Source organism: Piliocolobus tephrosceles, chromosome 6 (assembly GCF_002776525.5).
Source record: "Piliocolobus tephrosceles isolate RC106 chromosome 6, ASM277652v3, whole genome shotgun sequence".
In the NCBI taxonomy this organism is placed as follows: Eukaryota; Metazoa; Chordata; class Mammalia; order Primates; family Cercopithecidae; genus Piliocolobus; species Piliocolobus tephrosceles.
The window spans coordinates 20,772,373-20,799,333 of NC_045439.1; the positions used below are offsets into that span (position 1 = coordinate 20,772,373).

The following is a 26,961-nucleotide window of genomic DNA, read 5'->3' on the forward strand; positions in this document are numbered from 1 at the left end:
AAAATATCAATTATTAGACTATTATCAATTATTGGAAATGTGTATTATATAAACATTATATAAACATCTTTAATAAAGCCATGTTGATTATATTCAGGTGTATGATGTGATGAAACAAAGCTAGTGTTCAGTGGCAGATATTCTTAGGAAACCACTTTAAAAACTAAACATTTTGAAATTAACATTCCATTGCTACCTGCTAAGTAGTGGTTTTATAAAAGTATTGAAGGTCCGGGAAAGAATAATTTCCTAATTATTCTAAAAACTTGTCATCTTTCTTTTTTTAAACCATAATTGTACATTTGTTCAAGATTCAGATAAAAGTGGCAGGGGTCAGGGTTAAAATCTGTTCTACTCCATCAAAAATAAACCACATTTATTATTTAATATTTTCTAGCTATTCTTGTAATTCCTTTTCTGTCAAATATTAGGGTTTAATAGCTGTTACATAAAGGCTTGAAAACATAAAATATTTAATATTTTAAGAAACTTTTTTATACAATTTGTATTGTAGGACACTATATCTTTGATAATTTTTACTGAAATAGAGTATTTTATAAAGAGTCTATTCAGTAATATAGTTTGCATTTCCTTGTTTTGAGGGAGAAGTGATTGAACTAATGAGTTTCATTTTCACTCCCTTCTCTTTCTATTCATTTGTAATTTTTCAGTCATAATGCATTTTAATATATGCCAACCACTGAAGTGAAGACGACATAAATTATCTCATCAAATCCTTAAAAGTATTAGTACCTCATTTCGTATATGAGGAAACTGAGGCTTAGGGACATTAAATAATATCACACAGATACAAAGTCGCAGTTCTCTGTGATTCTGTAACTCCTGCTTTTAATGGTTATGCAGGTTGCTTCCCAAACATAACAAGTTTAAGTTTATTTTAACTAATAGAAACATGTTAGTCTTCATATTCAAGTCAATGAAACTGAGTGTTTATGTTTGCTCTATCTATCCTATACACGTCTTCCTGAATTTTAAAAGAACGCAGAACACAAATCAGTCCAATGAACTAAATCTAAACTACATAGAAAATGAACAAGCATAAAACAGAATTTAAGGTCCAAAATAACGTGGGAGATCAACTAAATTCCTGTGCTTTTGACTATAAGAAACAAGCCAGAGAGAGAAGTGGTCTTACCCAAGATATAAAGGGGATTTGAGTTATGTAGCCCAACTTTTTGCACACTAATTCCATATATTTTCAGAAAGCAGCTGACATTCATTGAGTATTTTATATGTGTCTGGCACTGTGCAGTATGGTTACTGTTGAGGTGAATATTGTTATTAACCCCTGTACAGATGAGAAAATTGAAGCACAAACATGTCCAAGAACCAAGGTTAGTATGAGCCAGGGTTTGAGTTTAGCTGTAGACAGCACTGGATGCAGAATTTAAAAGATTCATCATGTTTGCATAATATAGCTTCCCATCCAATATACTACGGTCTTAGAGACACTGCTGCTCTCTATTAGATATAACTGGCTTCCATTACAAAACAGCTCACTTCCTGCTTCTTCCTTACTTCGGATACACTAGTAAAGCATGCTGTATTCCAACTAATGAGGGCAGATAATTGTAAAATATTTAACAATAGGATAGCTGAGGCCTACCAATCAAAACAGACACTGGTCCAAACAGAATAGAGATTAGCAGTAGACCACAGGAATGCCAGTACCCACTGATACTTGCCAAATAACTGTCCTGAAACCAATTAAATCATGCAGTCAAGGACTGAGAAAGTATATTTCTCCCATCATCAAATATCTGAACTTCTGCATTTATTGAGCAAGGAAAGACATAAATAGAAAGGAAAATAATGCTAATACAGACCATAGTGAGTGAATTGCTTTGAGACTATTAACTACCACAAAGCGTACAGAAAGAAAACAACATGACCCAGCTGAAGAGGATGCATGCCTGTTAATAACAAACAGATTACAAACTTAATAACGATATCGATTGTGAAAAGTAACTGCATGACAGGTGGTAGACTATTGCATCTGCATTGCAGAGACATTAAAATGTTCTTCCATTTGACTGCTACCATCCCCACTATCAGCAAACCAAGTGTGGATTTAGATGCCGTAATTGGTGGTGTACTAGAATCAGATAAAACTGTGTCTTACTTAAAATTATAGATTTCTGAAACAGAACATCAGAAATTTATTACTTTTTTTTTTTTTTTTTTTTTGAGACAGGGTCTTGCTCAGTTGCCTAAGCTAGAGTGCAGTGGCACAATCAGAGCTCAATGTAACCTTGATCTCCTGGGCTCAAGTGACCCTCCTGCTTCAGCCTCCCAAGTAGCTGGAATTATACGCACATGCCACCACACCTGGGCTGATTTTAGTTTATTTTATTTTTATAGAGATGGGTTGTCACTGCACTGCCCAGGCTGGTATGGAAATCCTGACCTCAAGCAATCCTCCCATCTTGGCCTCCCAAAGTGCTGCGATTATAGGCATGAGCCACTGTGCTCAGATTATCTTGTTTTTGTTTTTAGCATTTTGATTTCCAATGCCTTCTGAATGCTTGTTCCTGGGGCTCTTTTGACACCCACATATTCTGAATTAATTTTCAGCAATAACCACACCTACGTGTACTCTACCAGATAGAATATATGCTACATCATAGAGAAGTCCGTTCTCTTTCTGTTCAACAATGTTGTTCAATGATCCCACTCACCACGAGAAAAAAGGCCTGCCATGGTTACGCGTTAGCCCACGGCACTTCATCTTCTCTACTATTTCCCCCAGAAAGAATAGAAAATAATGAAAACCTTCCTGACAGACTCATCTTTATAATGGCTGTGCAAATTATTGAGTGTAATGAGGAATTCTGTGTGCTAATTACCTTTACATAGATCATCTCTACATGTAATTCTGACTTTAATACATGAGAAATTTGGTTTTCATCATAAAAAGGTGGCAATTTGTCACCATGTGCTTGTGAATTACATCTGCATGAAAATAACATGTCAATAATATGTCATTTATTCAATGTATACTCTGTCCCAGATACTGTGTCAACCACTGTACATGCCTTTAATTCTGACAACACCATATGTGTGAGACACCATCGTCTCCATTTTAGGAAAATTACACTGATAACCATAAAGTGCAAGTTATTGCCAAGGCCAATTGGCAGGTCAGTGGTTGAAGCAGGATTCCAAAATAAGTCAGCTTGATTTCAAACTGATTTCTTAATAACTACCACTCTCCACTCCCTTCTTCTTTAGGAGCATATCATTTCTAGGAAAGACTATTTATTCTCATGGCAATAACCAAGATAACACGACATGAACCTTTAAATGATATATGCTATATTTTTATATGGGATATGACATAGTGAATAATGACTGTCTCTTTTGGTTTTGCTGATGAAAAAAAAATCTGCTTTTCACACGCAAAGAATTCATTTTGACTAGCAAACTGTCAAAATGTTTAACTGTGTGTCTACTTGTGCTTTGTGGACTTTTCATGATGGTGATATTTTGTTGCAAGGTGATTTTTTTTTTTTTTTTTTTAAATGAGTCTCACTCTGTATCCAGGCTGCAGTGCAATGGCATGATCTCGGCTCACTGCAACCTCCACCACCTGGGTTCAAGCAGTTCTCCTGCCTTAGCCTCCTGAGTAGCTGGGACTACAGGCATGCACCACCAAGCCCGGCTAATTTTTTGTAGTTTTAGTAGAGATGGGGTTTCACCATGTTCACCAAGATGGTCTCGATTTCTTGACGTCGTGATCTTCCGCCTCGGCCTCCCAAAGTGCTGGGATTACAAGCATGAGCCACTGTGCCTGGCCTTAAGGTGATTTTTAAAGACACCTTTTTGTATGCTTTTCTGTAAGTTGATTCAGTTTTGAGTTTGTCTGCAATATATAAAAAGGATGTTCTTGGCCTGGCGCAGTGGCTCATGACTGTAATCCCAGCACTTTGGAAGGCCTAGATGGGCGGATCACCTGAGGTCAGGAGTTCGAGACCAGCCTGGCCAACGTGGCAAAACCCATCTTTACTAAAAGTATGAAAAATTAGCCTGGCATGGTGGCGCACGCCTATAGTTCCAGTTACTCAAGAGGCTGAGGCAGGAGAGTCGCTTGAACCCGGGAGGCAGAGGTTGCAGTGAGCCGAGCTTGTGCCACTGCACTCCTGCCTGATGACAGAGTGAGACTTCAACTCAAGAAAAGAAAAAATAAAAAGATGATATTCGAGTCATTTTAATTGTTCTCTCAGCATACCCTATGAATGTAGACATATACTGATTTCATCTAAAGCTTTCAAATCAGATGCATGGCCACCAATCATAAAAACATTTCTTTTAAAAATGTTAATGAGTAATCACGAGATTTTAAAGAAAATATATATGTTGGTTTTTTTCTTGTAAAATGCATACTGTGGTGTTTGAGCAAGGCTAATGTTGCATAAGTCAGAACTCTGCAGCTCTTTCTGGGGCTTTAAAAAAAAAAAGCCATCTGGCCATAAGCAACTGACAGAGTGGCTCTTCCCCTGTAGCTGGGCACCTACCAGGGCCTGGGCATGGCTCTCAATACTGGATGAGGTACAACAATTTACAGAATACGTTCTCTCTCTCTCCAGGGACCCCAGTGTATAGGCATGAAGCAGACTCACAAAAAATTACAATATATAGATGCTAAAAATAAAAGTGTTTTAAAGTTGTATTAACTGCACAAAGGTGTCAGATAATTGGCAGGTGTGATTCCAACAGCTTTGGAAGAGAGGAATTTGACTTGCATCTTAAAGGATAAATATGTCCTCAGGCAAAGGGGAATGTCATAGGATGAAAGACCTTCAGCAAATATACAGTGGTCTGAAGGAGCTTGATATCCCAGGAAGATAAACTGAAAGCATTTGTTTGTTCATGTCATATATATATATATATATATGGACACACATATATATACACACACACACATATATGTATATATACACACACACACACATATATATATAATCTAGAGCATGTAATGGAGGAGACAATATTGGTAAGGAATGTCGGAGCGCGTGCAGTAGGACACATATGTCACACAAATAATTTGAATTCTATCTTGCAAGCAATAAAAATGCATATTTTGCAAGCACTACAGTACCATTCCTTATAGATTATGATTACCACTTGTCCTTCAATGTGTTGGAAAGGCTAAATTAGAAAAAGACTAAAGGAAGGGTGTTAACCAAGTCAGTGTCAGGGAACCGAGAGAAGAAAACACAGTTGAGAGATCACTCTAGTGCTGGAACTAGCAGAATCCTAGGCTGATTATTTAAATACAGCGGCGTGAGTGCTCAAAGAAAACAAAGAGGCAGAAAGAGTCCAGGCCCAGAGTGTTAAAAACCAGCAGCTTCCAAGAAAGACTTTTGATGTGCAAAATTTAACTCTCCTGGAAAACATTCTTATTCAGTACCAGAACTTACCAGGCCTCAGTAAATATTTGCTGAATAAAATCAAAACCAAACCAACAAAGGCCCATCCTATCCCAACTAGGGAGTTTAGAAGACTTTCCGAGCCAGCATAGTTTTATATTAAGAAAAGAGTGACCCAATACGGAGGTTTATTATGTCATTGAAATAATAAGAATTTCCCCTAAGGATATATTGAGGTTTTCGTCTAGCTTACACTTCATACCAAAACAAACAAACAAAAATATGATCACCAGTTGGTATGTGTGTGCTAAAATGACATATAGTTTGGGGTATTACCGTTAAAAACTTTTGTATCCTTAACTTTCAGTAGAGCCAATGAAAATAAAGCTTATATAATATCCCCTAAAGCACACATTTTTATCTATGATATGGAAAAAAAAATAAGAGCATAAATTCAGAAGCCAGTTTACTAATGCCCTAATAGATTGTGACATATGTGCTTTTTCAGCGGAATCTACAAAATACTTAGAGCAACATCTCAAGTATGAAACAAATTCATTACTAAAAATAACCCAACTCAAGACCTTTTAATGGCTCTTTCAGCTCACCCTATGGGTATAGACATATCTTGATTCCATCTGAAACTTTCAAATCAGATAAGTGTGCAGCCATCAAATAATCACAAACAGAATTTTTATAAAAAGTAGGAATGGATGACCAAGGGCTTTAAAAGACAGGAATTTTGAGGTTTCTAAAATTTTCCCTTGATTTGCCATAATAATATATGCATTCACTGAGAAGTTGTGATAGCTCCATCATGAAAAATCTGAAGGCTAGTCAGTCTCAAGGATGGTCAATTTATTAAGAGGCAGGAAAACAATTAAAAGTCCATGGAGTCATGCTCAGGGGTAATTCCTGACTCTGCCATTTATAGGATTTGTAGCTATAGACTAATCACTTAATTTCTCTTGAAGCTAAGTTTTAAGATCTAAAAATTAAAATAATGCACCTTACAGGGTTATTTTAAAGACAAAATGCAAACATATGTTATCACACAGTTTGCACAAGGTCTTATATAAACAAAGGTTGTTAGTAATTGTCAGGTGTCATTGATTTCCATTGAGATGCTCAATAAAAATTTGCATGTGTAATTACCAAATATAATTTCAAAGTTTTCAAATACTTGGAGGAAACTTGGAAATTTAATTCAAATTAAGTTCTGACTTTATCAATGTACTCTCTCATTGCTGCATCTATTAAAAACCAAGAACATATAACATATGACAGGTGCATCAACCTTACCAACAGGTAGAAACATCTCTTTTGTCACTTTAGATGTTCTGTCAGTTTAACGAAGTAGTATAAAGTAATTACACAGGCTCTGAGACACTGGAATGCATTAGAAAAAGTGTTTATTACCTAATCTGTGAGTTCCTTAATGGCTCCCAGACATTTTTCTCTGAATCCCCAGAAGACCCTAACATAGTGCCATACAAAGTAGATGAATAGTAAATATATCAGATGAAGAGATTTCTTCAGGAACATAGTGAGGGAGATTTGCCTGATTTGGCTAAGAACACATTTCATTATTCTGTGAGGCCTCTGAACTCAGCCTAGTGTTTGGAACAGAGTAGGAAGACACTAATAAATTATTTCTGAATGAACGGTATTTTTTGACTAATGGTTTAGTTTGCACAGAAAAAAAGTCTGTGGGCCGGGCGCGGTGGCTCAAGCCTGTAATCCCAGCACTTTGGGAGGCCGAGACGGGTGGATCACGAGGTCAGGAGATCGAGACCATCCTGGCTAACACAGTGAAACCCCGTCTCTACTAAAAAATACAAAAAAAAAAAAAAACTAGCCGGGCAAGGTGGCGGGCGCCTGTAGTCCCAGCTACTCGGGAGGCTGAGGCAGGAGAATGACGTGGACCCGGGAGGCGGAGCTTGCAGTGAGCTGAGGTCCGGCCACTGCACTCCAGCCCGGGCCCGAGCGGCAAACCAAGAATAGCATGGATGTTACTTTACATTAATTCCCCAAACGTAATATGAATTACCTGTTAGCACTGTCTTTCATAGTCGATGTTCCAACAGAGATTCTACAAACAGGTAATACTAGTTAATTGAAATGTCATAGATTTGTTTCCTGATTCAATCTCTGTCAAATACATTATTAATAAAATGGCCAAGAGGGGTTAGCAAAAGGGGTTCTGAAAAATCATGAGACTAATCAGAACAGAACTTGAGCATGGACATACATTTCCATGAGTGCCTATTGAAAGGATAGATGGACGTACTATAAACTCTGAAGCAGAAAAGTACTATGAGAATTCTTAAAGAAAACTGACATTTAAAAACAACAGTGTGGCTAGGCATGGTGTCCTATGCCTGTAATCCCAGCACTTTGGGTGGTCGAAGCGAGATGATTGCTTGCATCCAGGAGTTTGAGACCAGCCTGGGCAACATGGTGACACCTTGTTTAAACAAAATTTAAAAATAAAAAATAAAGCCAATAGCATCTATTTTGAATAGGGGAAAAGACTATTCTGATAAGTACAATGTCATTATCTATATCCTAAACAACATAGATTTCACTAATATGAAATAAGATGCTCTGTGTATGTGTGTATACCTAAAAGGTATTCATAGGAACACACAATTTAGTTAGGAAATTTAAAAGGACATGAGGATTTCATATAAACTCCTCACACAAAAAGGATCAAATGGCCTTTAGAAATGCAAGTCATCTTCATGACAGGAGAACACAAAAAGCCTATTACCTCCTTTATTCCTGCCCTCCTGCATCATTTATTCTACATTAACAGCACAAGTATTGACTGTATCCCAATGAACTTACTCAGATAAAACACAATGTGGTTTTCTTTTAAAATAAGACTTTACTGAATATATCAACAAGGTACTGTATAGTGTAGAGTGAAGTTTGTCATTAACAAAGTGTGAGACATGGTAGGTCTCAGAGGATGTGTGATGCAGAATCTTCCAGCCCCTTGTCAGAGAAAACACACTAAACAGAAACCAGAAGCAAATCAGCATATGGTTCAAACAATAACAAATCATCAGGTTAACTTTCAGTGAATATACACTAGTCCTATGAGGGACACACAGTTGGCAATGCCTTCACCTTGCCTTAAACGGTTATAAATCTTACATTCCAGGGACACCTTTACAAATGCCCCCGTGTATGTGTATGTGTGTGTGTGTGTGTGTACATGCATGTGCATGTTTGATATTAATTTTAAAATACTTGTTGCGATGGCCTTCCTTTGTGCTCTTCTGGTGGGTGTGTAGCTAGAAAACAAAAAACTATAGCAAGAAAATCTGATTTGTTATAACAACGGTACCAGACATGTACAAAACTCTTTCTCCACAGTGACAAGCATTCCCCATTGCTGGTAACTGTCTTTTGACCCTGCTGAAGAAATCAGAGAAGGATGTAGGTTATGCTTTCTTAGCATTCGTATTTTGACTTTAGAAAGAGCATCAGGCAAGGTTTGACAAGACCAAGAAAAAGACCAAGAATTGTTTTGTTCTGTGTAAGTATCTTTTTTCCGTTTGGGGCACTGTTTTCTGCTTTGCTTTCCCCTGCAGCTGGAATGGTAAATCGTGAGCAAAACTGCTATTCTCATGTTCTAAAGTAAAACGTAATGTCTCCTTGTTATAGGTTAGAGAAAAATGCTATAAGCAAAGATGCCAATGGAAATTAACCACTTCACTTTTCCAAAGCTGCGATGGCCTCTGCAGCTGAGGTCCGGCGATCAAGTGAAGCATCCATTCCCTGTGGACTACAATATTGCCTCGTGTTCTGAATGGATGCTTCAATCATAGCACGAAGTTGTCCTCCCTGGTGGGGAAGGAAGTTCTGATTTGTGTGAAATGACTAAGATTATTATGATAGGTGCTAGTAGAAAACGAAGTTGTAATATGAGCTACTTCATTAATACTTTTTACCGGACAGGTCACATTATAGTTTTTGTTTGTAACCTCAGGGAGAATGTCTAATATATTTTCAACGAACATCCAGATAATTAGAAACTGCATTATTTCTCACAGGGGAGAATGTTTTCCATTTGATACACAAGGAAAATAGGCAGGGGATACAATCCTCGCATCTGCCTGTGATTGTCCCATGCAGTGGGCTGCTAATGCATCTGATGGTGTTTGAAGGTAGCCCAGAGTCTCTCTACAATCAAACATATCTCCCCAAACAAGCAGGTACTAACAACTACCCTGGCTATAGATAACTGTCAACATATCCTTGTGATCATGACTATGCCACTTCCTTTTCAGTGTCTTCTGTACAGTGACAGTTACCGAGCTCTGAACGGGATCAGATTCTATCTGAATCACCTTATTTGGCCAGGCAACATCAAGCTCTTTATTGGCCAATGAGCATGGATTTTTTTCCATGGTCTTGGCCTATACTCTCAACCTTGACTCTTGACTAATCATCTCAAAATACATGATAATGACAGCAAGAGAGGCCCAAACACAAAGCAGGTATTTCTGCAAAAATACATTCCCATGACTCAAAATGCCAATCAAAGCAGAATCCCCAGGGACAGTTGTTTGGCTATTTTCGTAAGACACATTAGACATCACAGATTCCATCATGTGCTTTCTATCCTGGTGCAGGTGAGGCTGTAACAAACGGGAGACGGATTTGAATCTTAGCAGTCTTTGTCGTGTTGTACACAAGATGAAAATACAGCCTGTTACTAGGTTCAATCTCTTCAGGAACACCTCCAGCAAAAGGGACCCCGTCAGACCACCTTAAGCATTGCACATAACTGTCTCCATTGTACTACTTCAGCCCCAAATAATTCTGTGAACTCCGTAAGAAATGACCGGAACCTCTTCATCCTTGTTTTTCCTAGCCCAAAGCGATTTCAGCAGCCAGAAATCCCACTGGGGGTTAAACATACAGTATACATAAATGAGAATGATTATTTTGTGAATAACAGAAATAAAAACCCTCAAAAGTCAAAGTACCATCATTTGAATGCACAATTTTATCTACACAGCCAAGGGGAAGAGGACAGTAGAAGGGAATTATCCAGCTAAGTACACAAAGCCCCCATGTCATTGTCTTGATTTTAGATGTCTTACTGCTACACTGATCACCTTCACAGACTCTTTTCCCTTCACTGTGCGGACCTAACTTTAAAAAAAGCAACAGCCAAAACCCTCTAGCTAATAGACTAAAATGGAAACCAGAGTCATTTTAGAATTAATTTAAATTAATTCATAGCTAAGTTCAGCCCTACTGACTGCACAGTTTCAATTCTTGTGTCTAACATACAGCTGCAGTTATAGTTTCTGCTTATTCTGCGGGAGAAGGGAGATTAAAACATATAAGTTGGGCTATATTATTAAAGAAAATAAAGCTCTTACTATAAAGAAAAAGTTGCATAGCATTTTATACCTAAACTTTTACAAAGAAGACACATCACAGTTTTATTTTGCTGAGAGAGAGAGAGCAAGTAAGATGATGGTGACATTTACTTCATGGGTCCTTATAATAATGGCCAGTGGTAAAAGAAATATGCATCACAGAGTGAAATGTTTAAATTTGATTTTAAAAAGATTTTTTTTTCCAAGGGAGTAGTTTTTGATAATGTATGTGATCCATAGCCCTTCTCTAAGGACGGCAAAGATTAAACTATGTATTTTATGAAGATGTTGCCTCAGAAGTATCTAGAATTAAGCAAGGACATCCCTCTCTTTTCTATGCCCTGCTCTGCCAGGATTAGGGGAAGAAGCCTTCACTCTCTGACTTGTTTGCTTTTCATGCGTTGTCCTGCTAACAGAAGATTGATGATCCCTCTGCAATTGCCAAAGTAGAGGAACATCCACAACAGAAAAGGAACAAATAAAATTTCAAAAGTAGAACAGGATCAAAGTCAGTACAAGGTGGAAACCAGGTATCTCTTTTTAAAAAATTAATTATTTTGGCCAGCTTTGATGTGTCCTTACAGAATTATTAGCAGTGAAAATTAGTATGCATTTAAAAATGTATAAGTACATATGGATATTTTGTGCAGCCAAGACTGGCATCCATAATTTTCCTTGAAATGCTGAGCAGAGGGAGAAAAACGAAAGTGTTATAAACAACTAATTATGAAAATATATGGGAGATGATTGGAAGACAAGAATTTGCAAGGGGATAAAAGATATTACTTCAAGCTATTTCAACATGATACTCACAAAGTCAGCTGACATAACAGAACCACTGACCAGTTGTTTTTGTCTAAATAGCAGTAAGGGTAATTTCTAAATAATTCATTGTTGTATTTTCAAAACATTGATCACCTGTCAGTCTAAATATCATGTTGACATAGCCTCAGTGAATCTACCCAAATAATTCTCATTATCAAAAATAATTCCATTCAATATAATTCTTCCCTTAATTTTATTAGCCTCTTCTAAAAAATTATTCTAGAATATATCTCTGTTGAATGTGATTCAACCTGACATATGATTTGAACAGTAACACTTTTAAAGGGAGTTTTCTTGCTACAACATCAGACCGGTCCCTGAAGATGACTGAAATCAGACTCAAGTCTCTAACTCTGTTATCACTTAGGACCAGGGAAGCATGAAGAGTGATTTTTAAGTTCCCAGTCAGAAAGCCAGCCCCTGAATTTTCAGGTCTTTTCAAATCTCATCTCAATTTTCTTGATTCTGTCAGGCCGGGTTAACTTATCTCACGGGAACTAGCTTCCTCCTGGTGCTTTCAGCATTTCCCGCACTGGGTCAAATCAGGGTAACTACCTCCATTCTTACATTACAGAATCTTTTTACCTGTCTTCCAGACCTGGAGGTATAGGAATAGTGTGAAACAATCTGGGCCATTTCTTGTTTCACCCATATTATTCCTCTTACCCTGATGAGTCCATTTAATCTGCCCTTTCATCTGACCACCAGGAATTTATTCTGACAGCTTCAACAGCGAAGTGGTTGATGTGTATCCTAAGGAAGAATCACTCGTTCTTTTTGCCTTGGCATTGGGTTCTCATTGTACGACCCTGTACAGTACTTCAGCAACTATTTTTTTTTAAGTTTTAAAAAGCAAAGAGTTACAAAACTGTTTGTAATTAACTTGAAATAGAAAAGATAGCACTTTTTTAAAATCCCATTATATAGTACACCGTATAAATTACAGAGTATTCAAATGCACAAATGCATCTGTGTAACATTTATCAAATGTAATCTGCGTGTCTTTACGTGCACACACGAGTGTGTTCTCAAGAGTCTAACTGTCCGCCTTGATAACGCTGGGCCTCTGGCTGTCACGTATGGCAGTGCTCTAGGTCTGGCACGCTGCTGTTGCAGTATCGCATGTTGTTGGGGATATGGCAGTCTGTGTAATTAATGCCCCCATTTGGGGTGTAAATGGGCTGCAGTCTGAAATCTCCTTTAAGGAGTTGATCGTTATTTAAGGAGACGATCTGAAAACTGGTTTCTGTCATCTCCAGGATGGAGTTGTCCTTCTTGGTGCCTGCCTCGCAATAATCATCTTTCCGCCGGCCCCGGTTGTATTTCCACTTCTGGGAGGTGTAGCGCCCCTTTTTGTGCATGTGCCAGCAAAAGACGCCGAGCAAGACCACGAGCACAAATATCACCGCGCCCCCGATCAAGCCCGCCAGCAGAAAGGGGGATCCCATGCTGTGGGACGTCGTCTGCTCATGACTGGATGCCGTGTTGCTGCCGTTGTTCAGATAGGAGGCGTGAGTGGTGGCCTCTGAACAAATGGTGTCTTCTACCGCACGGTAGTTAAAAGCATCCAGTGGCACTAAACAAATCCGATAGGTCGATCGGGGCTCTAGGTTAACCAGGCTCAGGTGTTGCTTCTCACCGCTGACTATGCGCTCCTGAACGATGCCCCCTACCAAACTGTGGCCCATTTTCACCCATGTGAGTTTGTATGCCATCACGGTGAAGAGAGAGAGCCAGCTGACTTGAATGGAAGTATCATTCACAAAATGGATAGAGAGCTGGATCCGTTCAGAAATAGGTGGGGTCACTCTTTCTCTGCCGTCCCAGTCAGGAATCGTGGGAAGTTTCGATGTGGGAGGAGGTGGAGGAGTGTGGCTTCTGCTAGGGTTTGGAACAGAGAGGGTGGGAGGCTGAGTGGTCGGAGAAGCTGTACTTGGGGCTGGGGTGAAGAGAGGCAGGCCGGGGGTCGTGGTGGGACAGGACAAAAGATTCATATTTAATTCCCTGACGGCCATCCCCCGGACTTGTTCAGGACCTTGGCACATGAAACCCCGCACGTTGAGAGATGAAGGGATGTATTTGAGCCATTCCGTGACCCATTTGATACTGCAGTCACAAAACCAAGGGTTATTCCGCGCAGTGAGCTGCTTCAGGTTGGAGAGATTATCAAAAACCCCTTGAGTCAGCATCCGCAGTTGGTTGTTGGATATATCCAGCCGTTCCAGCTTACGCAGATTTGAGAAGGCTGTCAAAGGAATGTGGTTTATCTGGTTGTCCTGCAAATAGAGCCTGATCAGATGTGTACCTGGGAGATCGGGAGGAGGGTGGGACAGCGAATTACGAACGATTGAAAATTCCTTGAGCTTGGTGAGATGGCTGAAGGTGCCGTCGGCGATACCCTTGTTGGTCAGGAGGTTCCCGTCCACAATAAGACGCTCCAAGCTCGTGAGATTCTGGAAGGCCATGTCGGATATGACAGCAATTCGATTTTCATCCACCCTTAGCTCTTGCAAGTCCACAGGAAGCCCCACAGGCACACTGCTCAGGTGATTCTTAGACAAAAACAACAATTTGAGGCTAATAGCCTCCCGGAAGGCCCCGTCTTCCACCCCCACTGTGGATATGGAGTTGTCATCCAGGTGCAGCTCTTCAAGCTTCAAGAGCTGGGCAAGAGCAGCCCGTGAAATGGTCTGAATATTGTTTTCCTGCAAATGGAGAACTCTGACATTCTTAGGAAGGTTCATGGGGAATTCGTCCAGTTGGTTGCCGTACAGGTAGACCGTGTGCACCGACTGTACATTGTGCAGTTCTGCAGGAAATCCAGCATTATTAATTTGGTTGTTGTGGAGGTAGAGTACGGTTACGCCCTCCGGGATCCCAAGAGGCACTGAGGTCAAGCTTCGCTCATTACAGTAGACAAAGTTCCTGTCGCAGCGGCACACACTAGGGCAGGCCAGGAGTTTGGACACCTGTGAGTAGAGCCCCAGGGAAATGATAAGCCAAGACTTCAGGAAAAAAGCCCCATGGCTGGGCCACTTTGTGGTCTGTAGGCCCATTTCTGAAGTACGGAAATAAAATACAATGTAGTGGGAAAAAGAAAAAGAAAAAAAAATAAACAGATAGCAAAACCAAAATGACTGGACCAGGTTCTGCGGAAGTCCAGAACTCTAGCTAGAGGGAACGTCCTGAAGGCGTATGGTAAAATAATCTCCCTGCTGTCTTGAGTTTTATCAGCCTGTGTTGCCCTCTTTGCTGCTGTCCTCCATGTGCAAAAAATTCAACAGGGAGATTTTTTCCACACTGGCAAGAGGTGATGGCAAGTTATCAGCCGTGTCAACACAAGCCCAAGTGGGCAGGCAGAATTCTCTTCTTTTGTAGGTCAAGCCAGCCTTGATTAGCCTACGAACTTCTTGGTTAAGCTCAATCTGCAATCTGTTGTAGGAAAGAAAAGAGGAAATGGTCAGTTAAGGGCAGTAATGAAAGAAGTGCCAATATGACCCTGAGCCTTTCAAAAACAATGAGATTGGAATGAAATGGTGAGAGGCCAGGGCTGGCATTAAGTGGAATTTCAAATAACAGTAACTTAGTTGAAAAGGTATTCAAGAAATAATTAATATAGTATCTTCAAAAGGATATCATGCTGTTACTTGTCACTATCAACCATCGTATTGTGAATTTAACATCCCAATCAGTACCTTCTCTTTTATCTATTCTTCATCTATTTGCATATCCAAACACTTAATTACAACAGGCACACTGCTGAATCCACTCAATCAGTTAATGATAATTATCTACAAATCCTACTGGTCATAGACTTGTTTCAAGGTAGAGGTGATGACTGACAGCTAGCAAAAGTGAAGGGGAAAATGTGAAGCCCTGCATAGTTATATATTTAAAAATGCAAAATGGAGACTAATAAAGTCACTTAAAAAGATGCATCCTTACTGAAAAATTATTCCAAATGCATTGTATTTCCAAATACATTTACTATATACGAACTTTCATATACGATGTTATAAAAAAGCTGTAGCTGAATGAGTTGCCATTTCCTTTTAAAATGTATTTTAGTGGCCGGGCGCGGTGGCTCAAGCCTGTAATCCCAGCACTTTGGGAGGCCGAGACGGGCGGATCATGAGGTCAGGAGATCGAGACCATCCTGGCTAACACGGTGAAACCCCGTCTCTACTAAAAAATACAAAAAACTAGCCGGGCGAGGTGGCGGGCGCCTATAGTCCCAGCTACTTGGGAGGCTGAGGCAGGAGAATGGCGTGAACCCAGGAGGCAGAGCTTGCAGTGAGCTGAGATCCAGCCACTGCACTCCAGCCTGGGCGACAGAGCGCGACTCCGTCTCAAAAATAAATAAATAAATAAATAAATAAATAAATAAATAAATAAATAAAATGTATTTTAAAACTCTGATACAAAAACTTATTCATGCTTAACGGAAAATTTTAGAGAATAAAATATAAAGAATATAGTATGAAGGTGATAAAGATTATTCATTATATTATCACCCAGAGATAATTGATCGATTTGCTTACTTTCCTTTTTTCTATACATATACTTAACAAAATTGGAATCATTATTTATTTTTCTTTTTGTTACCTAACATATGTCATGACCACATGACCACGTAATTTAAAAAAATCAAATCATTCAAAGAAAAAAAATTCAAAGAAAAAATTTTTCAAAGAAAAAAAAAGTAGTATAAACGTAGTCAACAGAAGCATGTATTTAGGCAGAGACTTTTTTCTTTTCCACTTCTTGTCTCCCTTCCTCTTTATCTTCCTCCAAAATAGCTTGCACTCGAGTCACCGAGGAGAATGACTAAGCTCCAGCCCACAAAACATCTCCACTTATCTCCTCCTTTGGGACCTCTAGGACCAGATGAGATACACCATTGTGATCCCTTGAAGAGCTGCCAAGCTCACGACTAGGGGTAAATTATTTTTCAATAGCACCACCTTCTTTCCGTCTGTGCTTTCCTGCTTTTATTAGAGGTCTTTTAGTAAATTTTGAAATGACAGAAGACACAGTTGAGGAAGTCAAGGCAATCCACAGATAGTAATCATGCCTTCTTGCTCCAGAAAGTATTCCATCTGTTTTTAGATTAGAGAGGTAAAGAAGTTAATTGAAAGGTGCCAGATTTGATTTCCCTACAAAATAAGCTAACATGATAGGACATGGCAAACTGCGAGTCTCTTAATTCTCAGGAATATAAGGAGATTGAAACAACTTACATCTAAAAGCACAGAGGAACTACTTGAAATTGTTCCCTTAGCTATGTTTAGAAATATAATTAAAAAAGAAAAAAAGAACACTGGAAATGTTATTTAAGTGTCAAGGATGTTGTAAATATGTTCTATAATTTAAAAGACTCTAAGCCATCTAAAAAAATGCCTTTGATGACCAGAAATGGTAAAATTCATTTTTTATTGTTTAGGAAATATTAAGTGGGTGGGAGGGGATCTTTTTCCAGGTAAAAAGAGAGAGATATGATGCTTTATTAAAAATCAAGCATGCCCGGGCTTGATTTCACGTGGTGGCTTACACCTGTAATCCCAGCACTTTGGGAGGCCGAGACGGGCGGATCACGAGGTCAGGAGATCGAGACCATCCTGACGAACACAGTGAAACCCCGTCTCTACTAAAAAATACAAAAACTAGCCGGGCGAGGTGGCGGGCGCCTGTAGTCCCAGCTACTCGGGAGGCTGAGGCAGGAGAATGGCATAAACCCGGGAGGCGGAGCTTGCATTGAGCTGAGATCCGGCCACTGCACTCCAGCCGGGGCGACAGAGCGAGACTCCATCTCAAAAAAAAAAAAAAAAAATTAGAAAAATTAGCCAGGTATGGTGGTGTGAGCCTGTAGTCTCTGCCACTCTGAAGGCTGAGGTGGGAGGATCGCCAGAGCCCAGGAGGCAAAGGTGAGTCAAGATCATGCTGCTGCAGTCCAACCTGGGTGACAGAGCAAGACCCTGTCTCAAAAAAAAAAAAAAAAAGTCAAGCATTTAATTTTTTACAAAACCTAATATACATTTTGATGCTGAAAAGGATGCCATTCCTTCCAAAAGAAATCTCTCTATAGACTTAAAGAATAATTTATATAACTGAGGTGGCATAGGAAAAATGAGTTTAATGCAATCAGCCTGATGGCATCCTTAGCTCAGGTTTCAAACCATCTTAATGTTCCCTAGCATCTTGGTACTCAAGTGTGGTCCTTGGTCCAGCAGCATGAGCCTAACCTGGGGAGATGGTAGAAAAGCTAAACCTCAGGCCCAGAATCTGCATGTTAGCGAGAGCCTGGGGTGGGTGCATTCAAATTTGTGAAGCACCATGAACATCTTGTTTAATCATTCATGTTTTAATTTATTAGATTTAAAATAGATGCAAGAGCATGTCACATGACTCTTTTGAGAAGAGTTAAGGCATAAGGCATACTAATCACTTTTGTCCCCGGGAGACAGTCTCAAATAACATCTTATATGTAAATTACATCTTCTGGGTGGAGCAGTGCAATGACTATGTATGACACTTGGCCTTAACAGAAAATGTTTCTCTGGATGACAAGTACTAACGTCTAGTAGGACCTTAAAGAGCTACTTGTCATCACAGTAGCCCACTTCTGTAAAACATTTAAGAATAAAAAACTGTTCGGTTCTATTAATAGTTACTTCCGCAAGAGCTAGGAAAGTGAGACTAAAGAATCAAATGTAATGTTTTTGAGTATTCTACTGGAATCTTCAAAGTGTGATAGAAACAACCACGGAAAAGAATGTCCTAAGGTAGAAAAACAGCAACACCAGGGTCTCTAAGTTCCTATGTGAAAAGAATAGATGCTTCTACATTGTCTTATAGGCCAAGTATTAGGGGCTAAGAAACAATCAATACTTGAAGATGATGGTGTTTGCTTGGAGTTCATCAGCTAACAGCGTCAAGGACATTAACACTGGGAGTCAACCAAATACTCAGGGATGGGCCTAGAAACTATTATTATGCATCCAAATTGTAAATTTTCCATTTCCTGAACTGTGTCCTCTGCAAGGAGAGAATAGGTCCCCATCAGCCAACGCTTTGCCCCCGGGTCTTGCTCTCTTGCAGGCATATTTTACTCATGAGTGGTTCTTTTATAATTGTATAAGAAGATGATGCGGTTCTGAAGAAAGCTCCTAATAAGATTACACGGGGCAAACTGTCACTGTTCATACACCTTAACAGGAGAAAAGTCCCAGCTAGACCACAATGTGTTGATCGGCTATGACAAGTTCAATTTTGAATGAAAACAAACTCTCGGAGCTTTCTTTGACCTTCTTGGGAATCCCACCAAGTAACACATATAGCAGATTTGTTCTATTCCGCATATCAACAACAGCTTACACCTATCAGTGAATGCACTGTATTTTTCTTTCAATCAGTACAAATATTAGTAAAATTGCAACCACCTAGGCCATAATGATTTCTTTAAATTAAAATTTTTAAATTAAAATTTTCTTTGCATTTCCAGCTGTGGTTCCTACTGAATAATGAAGATAGAGATCCTTTTAGACTTTAAGTTGGGGACCATATTTCCAGAGAAAGAAAGTATAATGGTCAACAAGTATAGATCCTGAGTTCTCATCCTACTTCTATCACCAAGTAGCAGCAGGATCTTGAGTACACATTTCTCTTTTCAAGTCTTAGTCTCCTTATCTGAAAAATTATAATAATGGTTCCTAATTCACAGCACAGTTGACAGGGTTAAATAAAATAATACTTGTAAAAAACTTACGTCTGTACATGGCAATCGTGTAATAATGCTGATTATTCTCTATGTAATGGTTATTATTAATGATATCCAAAGAGGTGAATTCCACTGTGTAGAACAAAATAAAATCAGCCTTGACCTGCCAAGCTTTATGCACTTGCAACCACCCCAGTTTCTCAGCCTAAGCACTACTGACATTTTGCAGCTGATAATTCTGTGCAGTGGGGCTGTGGTGTGCATCCCAAAATGTCTCCTGATGTTGCCACATATATGTCCCCTGGAGTGGGAAAATCATCCTCTGTTGAGAATCGATGATCTACACACACCTTCTTACAAGTGCTTTAGAAGGTTAGCATTATTGTCATAATTTTCTAGAGAAAACTAAGATAAATTTCTAATAAATATAACCTAAAAATGCTTCTCCCATGGACATCAAAAAGCATGAAAATGTAATATACTTTCCATGAATTTATTGAACCAATATTTATTGAGCACTAGAACAAGGATACAGCTGTATACAGAGCTGATGTAGTTTTTGGCTCATGAGTTAAGTGAGGGGAGAACAATGAGTAGTCAGGGAATGGGTTCCATGTAAAGAGTTCTTAACCCTAGAGCATCAGGTAATCCTGGTCCTGTGTAAAGAGTTCTACCCTAGCCCATGAGGTATCAGGAAAAACACTTGAGAGAAAGGATGGCTCTGTGAAAATCAGAAGGATAGAGAGGCCCAAGCCGGGAAGAAGTGTAAGTTCTGCATACAGATCCAAGCTGCTTGTAATGTGAAGCCAGAGATGAATCCCAGCTCAGCTGAGAGGAGGAACAAAACATTAACTGCACAATACTTTCTCCCAGCTCTCTGTCTGCTTCTCACTGAGGTAGTCGTGCTTCTAGAAGACGATAAACAAACTCATGTTTCAAAATCACTGGGCATTTCACCTGTAAGCCTAAATGTTGGTGATAAAAAGAATTGCTTTACAAGATAAATTTCAAATTCAAAGGGAAAAGGGTATTTTTTGATTTTTAAATACTTCCCTGTTTATGTGAATACTGTATTGAATATGTTGCTTCCTCTCCAGGAAACTAGAATTATAAAGAATGGCTTAATCGCAGGTGCTAGGTAAAAACAGAAATTTTCGTTTAAGGGAGATCACAGTTTCAAAAACCTGTAAAATCAACAAGCAAAAAAAAAAAAAAAAAAATGCTCTTTGCGGGCAGCAAGAACCCAGCCTTAAGATGACAGTAAAAGCAGCAGCTATGCCAGGCTACTTTATTGTAATTTAACTCTTTTCATAGGAACTGAGACTCAAAGCACGTAAGTCATGCAAAAGCTTTCTGCACAGTGTTTCTCTGCTAGTGCTGCCTAAGAAAGTTTTTTCCTTTTTTAATTAATTCCAGGAGTCTATAGTCCAGGAGCGCTTAATAAACTAAGACGATAAAAATCACAGGACAGAAAATAAGAATTGTCAATAAGCATTGCCAATCACATAATAGAATGACAAGGACAAACCTAATAAAATCTTAATGGTTTCAGCACTGGCTGAATTGTGACAAGGCCGCGCGGCGCATGAAGTGATACAAATGAGAAAGCTATACTGAAGAGTAATTCTCTTAGAAAAGTTTCCCAGGGTCATATCTGACTTATAGCTTCTGGAGTTAAGCAGTTCATGCCGAAAATCAGACACAGGCAGGTGCATAATCCACAGGCCTAACTGCACTACAAATCTGGAAACACTGAGGCAATTTATAGATTTTATGCACATTTCCACATTCTTGACTATAGGTTATAAATACTGTTTGCCCAATAATCAGGAGTCCTACAGTTAGCTGACCGAGGTGTGGGGATTAGCAAAGGAATTTAGGGAAACATATATCAATAGCCACCCTGTAGCCTGAAACCATTTTTCTATCTCATTCACTAAACTTCAACCAAGCCTCTGGAAGTTGCTCATTAGGCAGATATTTATCTTTACTGAGACAAAGAGAAAGAAAAAAGGGAAAAGAGAAAGAAGGAGAGAGGGAGGGAAGGAAGGAGGGAAGAAAAGAAAAGCAACACTTTGTTTAAACAGTTGACCGTCTCCAGCCTCCAGTCAATCTCAAATTGAAAACATTAAAATCAGACCAAAAAGGAAAAGCTACGCTCTTGGCAAACACAAAATACTCTAATACATTTGAAGCGTTGTTCTCACATGGTTTCCAATTGGTTCGAGTAATGGGGGTAACTTGAGAACAAATAACCAGTGTTATAAATTCAAATGTATGAACTTGAGGACACTTTCACTACTGCTACATGCCTCTCTCAGCCCACTAGGAGGGTGATCCCACTGATCATCCCTGGCTCCCTTTAAAATCTGGAACTGCAGGATTGGGTGACCTCTTTCCACGTCAACTACTGCCTGCATGGTGGTTAGATCCAGAAGAATAGCCAACTGTCTTGATGCTCTGAAAGCTATTCCTGACAGCAACTGGCTGGGTAGTTGGTCCTCAGTAGTGAAGGGAGACTGGTAGAGCAGGATTTCAGGAGGCAAACAAATTGAGAGAGTACTAATAATATATAAAAGTCTATGGCCCATAACAGATGGATCTTCTATAGTGGATGTCTATATACTTTCAATTCATTTCAAAGGAATATAATTCAGTTCATTCATAACATTAATTCACTTGTTCAAATAGATTCCAACCATCTTATGTTTCACAGAAACTAATTGATTTCTTAGACTCTTACCTTTGGGAAAAATTTTTCCCCCTCATTACTTGGTATACTGTTTCCCCAAACCTGAGGGTCATCAAAAACACTAGGGGAAAGTGATGAGAAATGAAAGTTTCTGGGCCCCACCCCTGCAGATTGTGGTTTAATAGGTCTGCAAAGGAGGTGGGTCAGGTGCAATTTGTCAACTTTCCCAAGTGAGGCTGATGATCAGTCACTTTAAGGTTTGACCACCCAGCCACTCCCTATCAGGAATTGCTTTCAGGGAACTGAAACAACTGGTCCTTCTCTCTTCTGGGTCTGATTTTGTGTTGTGGAAAGAGTTGAGGGCTTGGAGTCAGTCCGAATTTAGTTTCTTATCTCAGCGCTTCCACTCCCTAACAGCATGACAAAGGGCACCTGACTTAATTGACTTAACCTCTCTGAATTTTACTATTTTATCTCAAAGAGGATAATCAGCTGTGCTTAGGAAATTGTTGGGAGGATTAGATATAAATCACATCAAGTGACTAACAGTACCGATCAGGCACTCAATAAACTGGTTTAAGAGAGGTAGAAAAGGTGTTATGAGCAAGAGCTGGGCTCTGGAGACAGAGGACCTGTACAGCTTTTCCACTTACCATTTGTGTTAACTTGGGCATACTATGTCACTTCTCTATGTCCCAGTTAATTCATATAAAATGGAGAAAATAATAGTATTAATAGTTCACGGTTGTTAAAGGAATGTGAATCACTTAGAACATTACCTAACGTGTGGAAAACACATACTCATTATGTTGGTCATTCCTAAGATTAGCTTTAAACAACAACAAAAGCTCCTGTGCCAGGGAGCATTTGTCCCTAATTTGGTAGAGAATTGGTTGTACTGAATCCATCAACTTTTACTTTCCTTGTTCATTCATTGATCATAGTTCTTTCCTTTGGTAATATGCATATACATCTTCCATCCATCAATCCTGAAAATATGTTCAGACATTTATGAAGTTGGTCAGTGAGTAAGTGACAGGGCTAGGACTTGAACTCAGGGATGGGCTGCAGGGCCTGCTCCTAACCTCTGTTCTGCCTCTCTGTAAGCTCTAGGCAGACCGGCTGGTCTTCTTTCGCTCACCATTATTTCCCCAGAGCCTACAGCAGCACGTGGCAGGCATTCAAGAACTGTTTGTAGCATAAACGAACGAGTCAAAGAACGACCTTCAGATGATTACTTTGTTTGAAAAGGCAGTCTGCAAAAACTCTTTGACATCTTCAATCTGAGGTCCCACAAGGAATCAGTGAGATAATATTTCAGAATAGCTTTCAAGAGTTTTAAGCTACCTAAAGCTATCTGGAAAGATTGAGGGATAGATACAGCGATGGATGAATAGTCCCTGGGCTTAAAGAAACTAGATGTCCTTTGTAAAAGGCATAGAACATGCAACTAGGAAATAGTTGCAATTACTACAGCACTATATTTGTTTTACCAAATAACATCAAATTCCATGCTCTAATTGACTTATAGTACTGCAGAAATAGGGTCACTCGGAAACATTATAACATACTTGGTTTGTCGAGAGGCATGTCTGTACCTAATAGCTCACCTCTATGATGGTTGTGACCTGAAATCAAGTAAGTATTTGTGATCTACCACAAAAAAATATGAATTTCTATTTATATAATAACAATATATTCTAAATATTTACATAAATTCAATGTGACAGTTCAACCGAACTTTAATTGCATACTACTTTACCATTCCACAGTTGGAATCAGCATAAAATAGTCCAGTATCTTTGAGAACTATAAAAAGGCTTATGAAAAAAATAAACTGAATCCAAAAATGTAAACATGGCCTACTTCCCTACCCTAATATTGCACACATGTAATATACATAACAAAACAGAAAATCGTATGCCCCCTTCACAAGAGGAATACAGATTTTGGTCAAAGATATTGATTAGGTGCATGAAATGAAATTACATACTGTGTATTTCCAGGTGAGTTATCTGGATTTGAGTCTAAAAAATGAAAAATTCATTGCTTAAGCCTATTTTGGTATCATAGAGATGACTCTGAATGTAAATGGTATAAAATTTCCTCACTGAATAAATAGGTTTTTACAATGTGCCTTCTCATCTTCAGAACACCTGTCATGCTGAGGTGTCAGGCTATGTTCAGGAGACTATTTCTGGATTTGAGGAACAAGAGGGGATAAGAAACAGAGGAAAAATTAGTATTGCTTATTATCCTTGACCCTCTTCTTCTCTCAAGGACATTTCCCCCATCCCTACCCCAAGAACATGACTAGAAATGGCTTAAGATCAAATCAAGTCATTCTAAAGCTTAAAATAAAACCCAGATAAGCTGCCTCAGGATCATAACCAGTGTAGCTGCACAATACTCATAAGGAATAATTCGAAGGAGAATATTGAAAATACACAGCAGGTTTTAAAAACTACCTTTAAAATAATCTATCCTGGTGGCCTTGATCATGTGAATGAATTCTGAGATGTGTTCTCCAAACACAGAAGAATTTAAACATACAGGCAGATCCTTTCACAGGTTTATACACAATCAGAATGCTGCTTTCATTGAGGGCCATGGCAGCTTTCAAACTCTACCCCAAAGGCAAAAGCTCGTATTTTCTTAGTGCTAATCGATTTCAACCACTTAACTGTTTTTTTTTTTAAAGAACTCCCACCAATAATAATTTTAAAAACTCAGAAGCATACAATGACTTAGATCTTTTTTTTCCTTTTTTCTTTTTTTTTGAAAAGTAAGTTACGTTCTGACTCAGTCCCTGTCACTCAGGCTATGTGCATATAATGGCCACCAGAAGGAGGCAACACAGCTGAAAGATGGTCCCAATACACACACACACACACACACACACACACACACACACACACGAGTGCTCTCTCTCTCTCTCTCTCTCTCGGCCCCCTCCCCCCACACATGAAAAGGTAGTTTTGATTGACTTTTCATCCTTGACTCAACCATGTGATGTTTTTCCAGAAAAAGGTTCCAATGTTCTATGGTCAATAAAAATAACATAACATTCATACATAAGGGAATAATGTAAAGTCGGTGATGATAATGAAGATTTAAAACAGTGAGAGTGATGAGAGAATCCTATGCTTGAAATGAGAATGGGTTATTCATTCCTTCTTTAGTTACTCCCACGCTTGACTAGACTGCAGGCCCTGGTCCTTGGGGAGATCATACTTGGTTCCTCTTATGAAGTACTACATCTCCGGCCAGGTGCGGTGGCTCAAGCCTGTAATCCCAGCACTTTGGGAGGCCGAGATGGGCGGATCACGAGGTCAGGAGATCGAGACCATCCTGGCTAACACGGTGAAACCCCGTCTCTACTAAAAAATACAAAAATCTAGCCGGGCGAGGTGGCGGGCGCCTGTAGTCCCAGCTACTCAGGAGGCTGAGGCAGGAGAATGGCGTAAACCCGGGAGGCGGAGCTTGCAGTGAGCTGAGATCCAGCCACTGCACTCCAGCCTGGACGACAGAGCGAGACACTGTCTCAAAAAAAAAAAAAAAAAGTACTACATCTCCAAGACAGGTCAGCTGTCTGAGACAATACATCTAGAAACAGGTCAAGGAAAAAGACACGTGAGTGGGCAACAATTTCATATCTTGTGCTTTCCTGATAAGCCTCCATTTCCTCAAAAATCTTTCCTTGTTGGTTCTCTGACGCTTTTTAAAATTTCATAATTATAAACCAATTCTTTTGGATCAGCCTGCAACCCTCTCTAGAAAAGTAAAAGTTTTTGGTAAACATTCCAAACCAAGAGAAGTGTATCAGACCTTTCTTTAAGGCTAGTATTTCTCATGCATTTATTCATCAGACAAATGAGTGGCCGCTGTGTGTCTGATGCCGCAGGAGGCCCGTGTGATGCACAGGTGAGCAAGACAGATAAAGTTCCTATAGTCCGGAAGGTGCTATGTTTAGAAAGCAAGATCGCCTGTAATCCCAGCAATTTGGGAGGCCAAGGCGGGTGGACCACCTGAGGTCAGGAGTTCAAGACCAGCCTGGCCAACATGGTGAAATCCCGTCTCTACTAAAAATACAAAAACTAGCTGGGTGTGGTGCCAGGTGCCTGCAATCCCAGATTCTTTGGAGGCAGAGGCAGGAGAATCACTTGAACCCAGTGGTGGAGCATGCAGTGAGCCAAGACTACACCACTGCACTCCAGCCTGGGTAACAAAGTGACACTCTGTCTTAAAAATAATAATAATAATAATAATTAATCAAAACTACAAAACTTGAGATTAGAAATGATAAAATTGTAAGCAATGTCATGAAGGAAATAAAGAAGTGTCACAGAGGATGGTAATGGTGGGTGTCAGGTAGATTTGAATATGGCAGTCACAGATGGCATCTTAGAAAATGGCATTCCTAAAGAATGAGGAATTGCTAAGGATGGGGGATCCAGGGTGACGAATGATACTGCTCGGGAGAAGAGTGGCCAATAAGTAAGTCCAGGTAAAGGCAAGAGTAGGCACAAGGATACAAGGAAGAGAGCCTTAGCTCTGGCAGGAACTGAAAGACCAGTGTGTCTGGGAAATTTTATGAGAAATGAGGAGAAGGCAAAGTGCAGAAATAGGGTCAAGAGTTTTAATGGACTTAAACAGGCAAATCTTCATGGCTTTGGTAAACCATTTAGATTCTATTCTCATGGCAATGAAAAGCCCACAGGGAAGGTATAGTGAGAAGGTAAAGATCAAAGAGGCTACCTGGATCTACCCAATAAAGAGCTGAAAGAAGTTCTTGAGAAGTAATGATGAAGTAGAACAGGAAATTTCATCAAGAACAAGAGCCTGGAGAAGAAAAGTATGTTCTAAATTTCTGTCAGAATTCTCTTTCCAAATGTCCCATTTCAGAGTCTCTTCTCGCAAACATCCTCACAC

General features: G+C 39.4%; 1 protein-coding gene across 4 annotated transcripts in view; it reads right to left on the reverse strand.

Moving 5' to 3' along the window:
• Nucleotides 1-8,257: 8,257 nt before the first annotated feature.
• Nucleotides 8,258-26,961, reverse strand: part of FLRT2 (fibronectin leucine rich transmembrane protein 2) — a 99,786-nt gene continuing 81,082 nt past the window's right edge. For 3 of the 4 annotated variants that reach the window (XM_023205383.3, XM_023205382.3, XM_023205384.3), the window contains one exon: nucleotides 8,258-15,052. In XM_023205383.3, coding sequence (XP_023061151.1) covers nucleotides 12,694-14,676 — 1,983 coding nt within the window. In that variant the 5' untranslated portion in view covers nucleotides 14,677-15,052 and the 3' untranslated portion in view covers nucleotides 8,258-12,693. Of the gene's footprint in view, nucleotides 15,053-26,961 lie in introns of those variants that run through there. The other variant, XM_023205386.1, reaches the window with a different exon arrangement.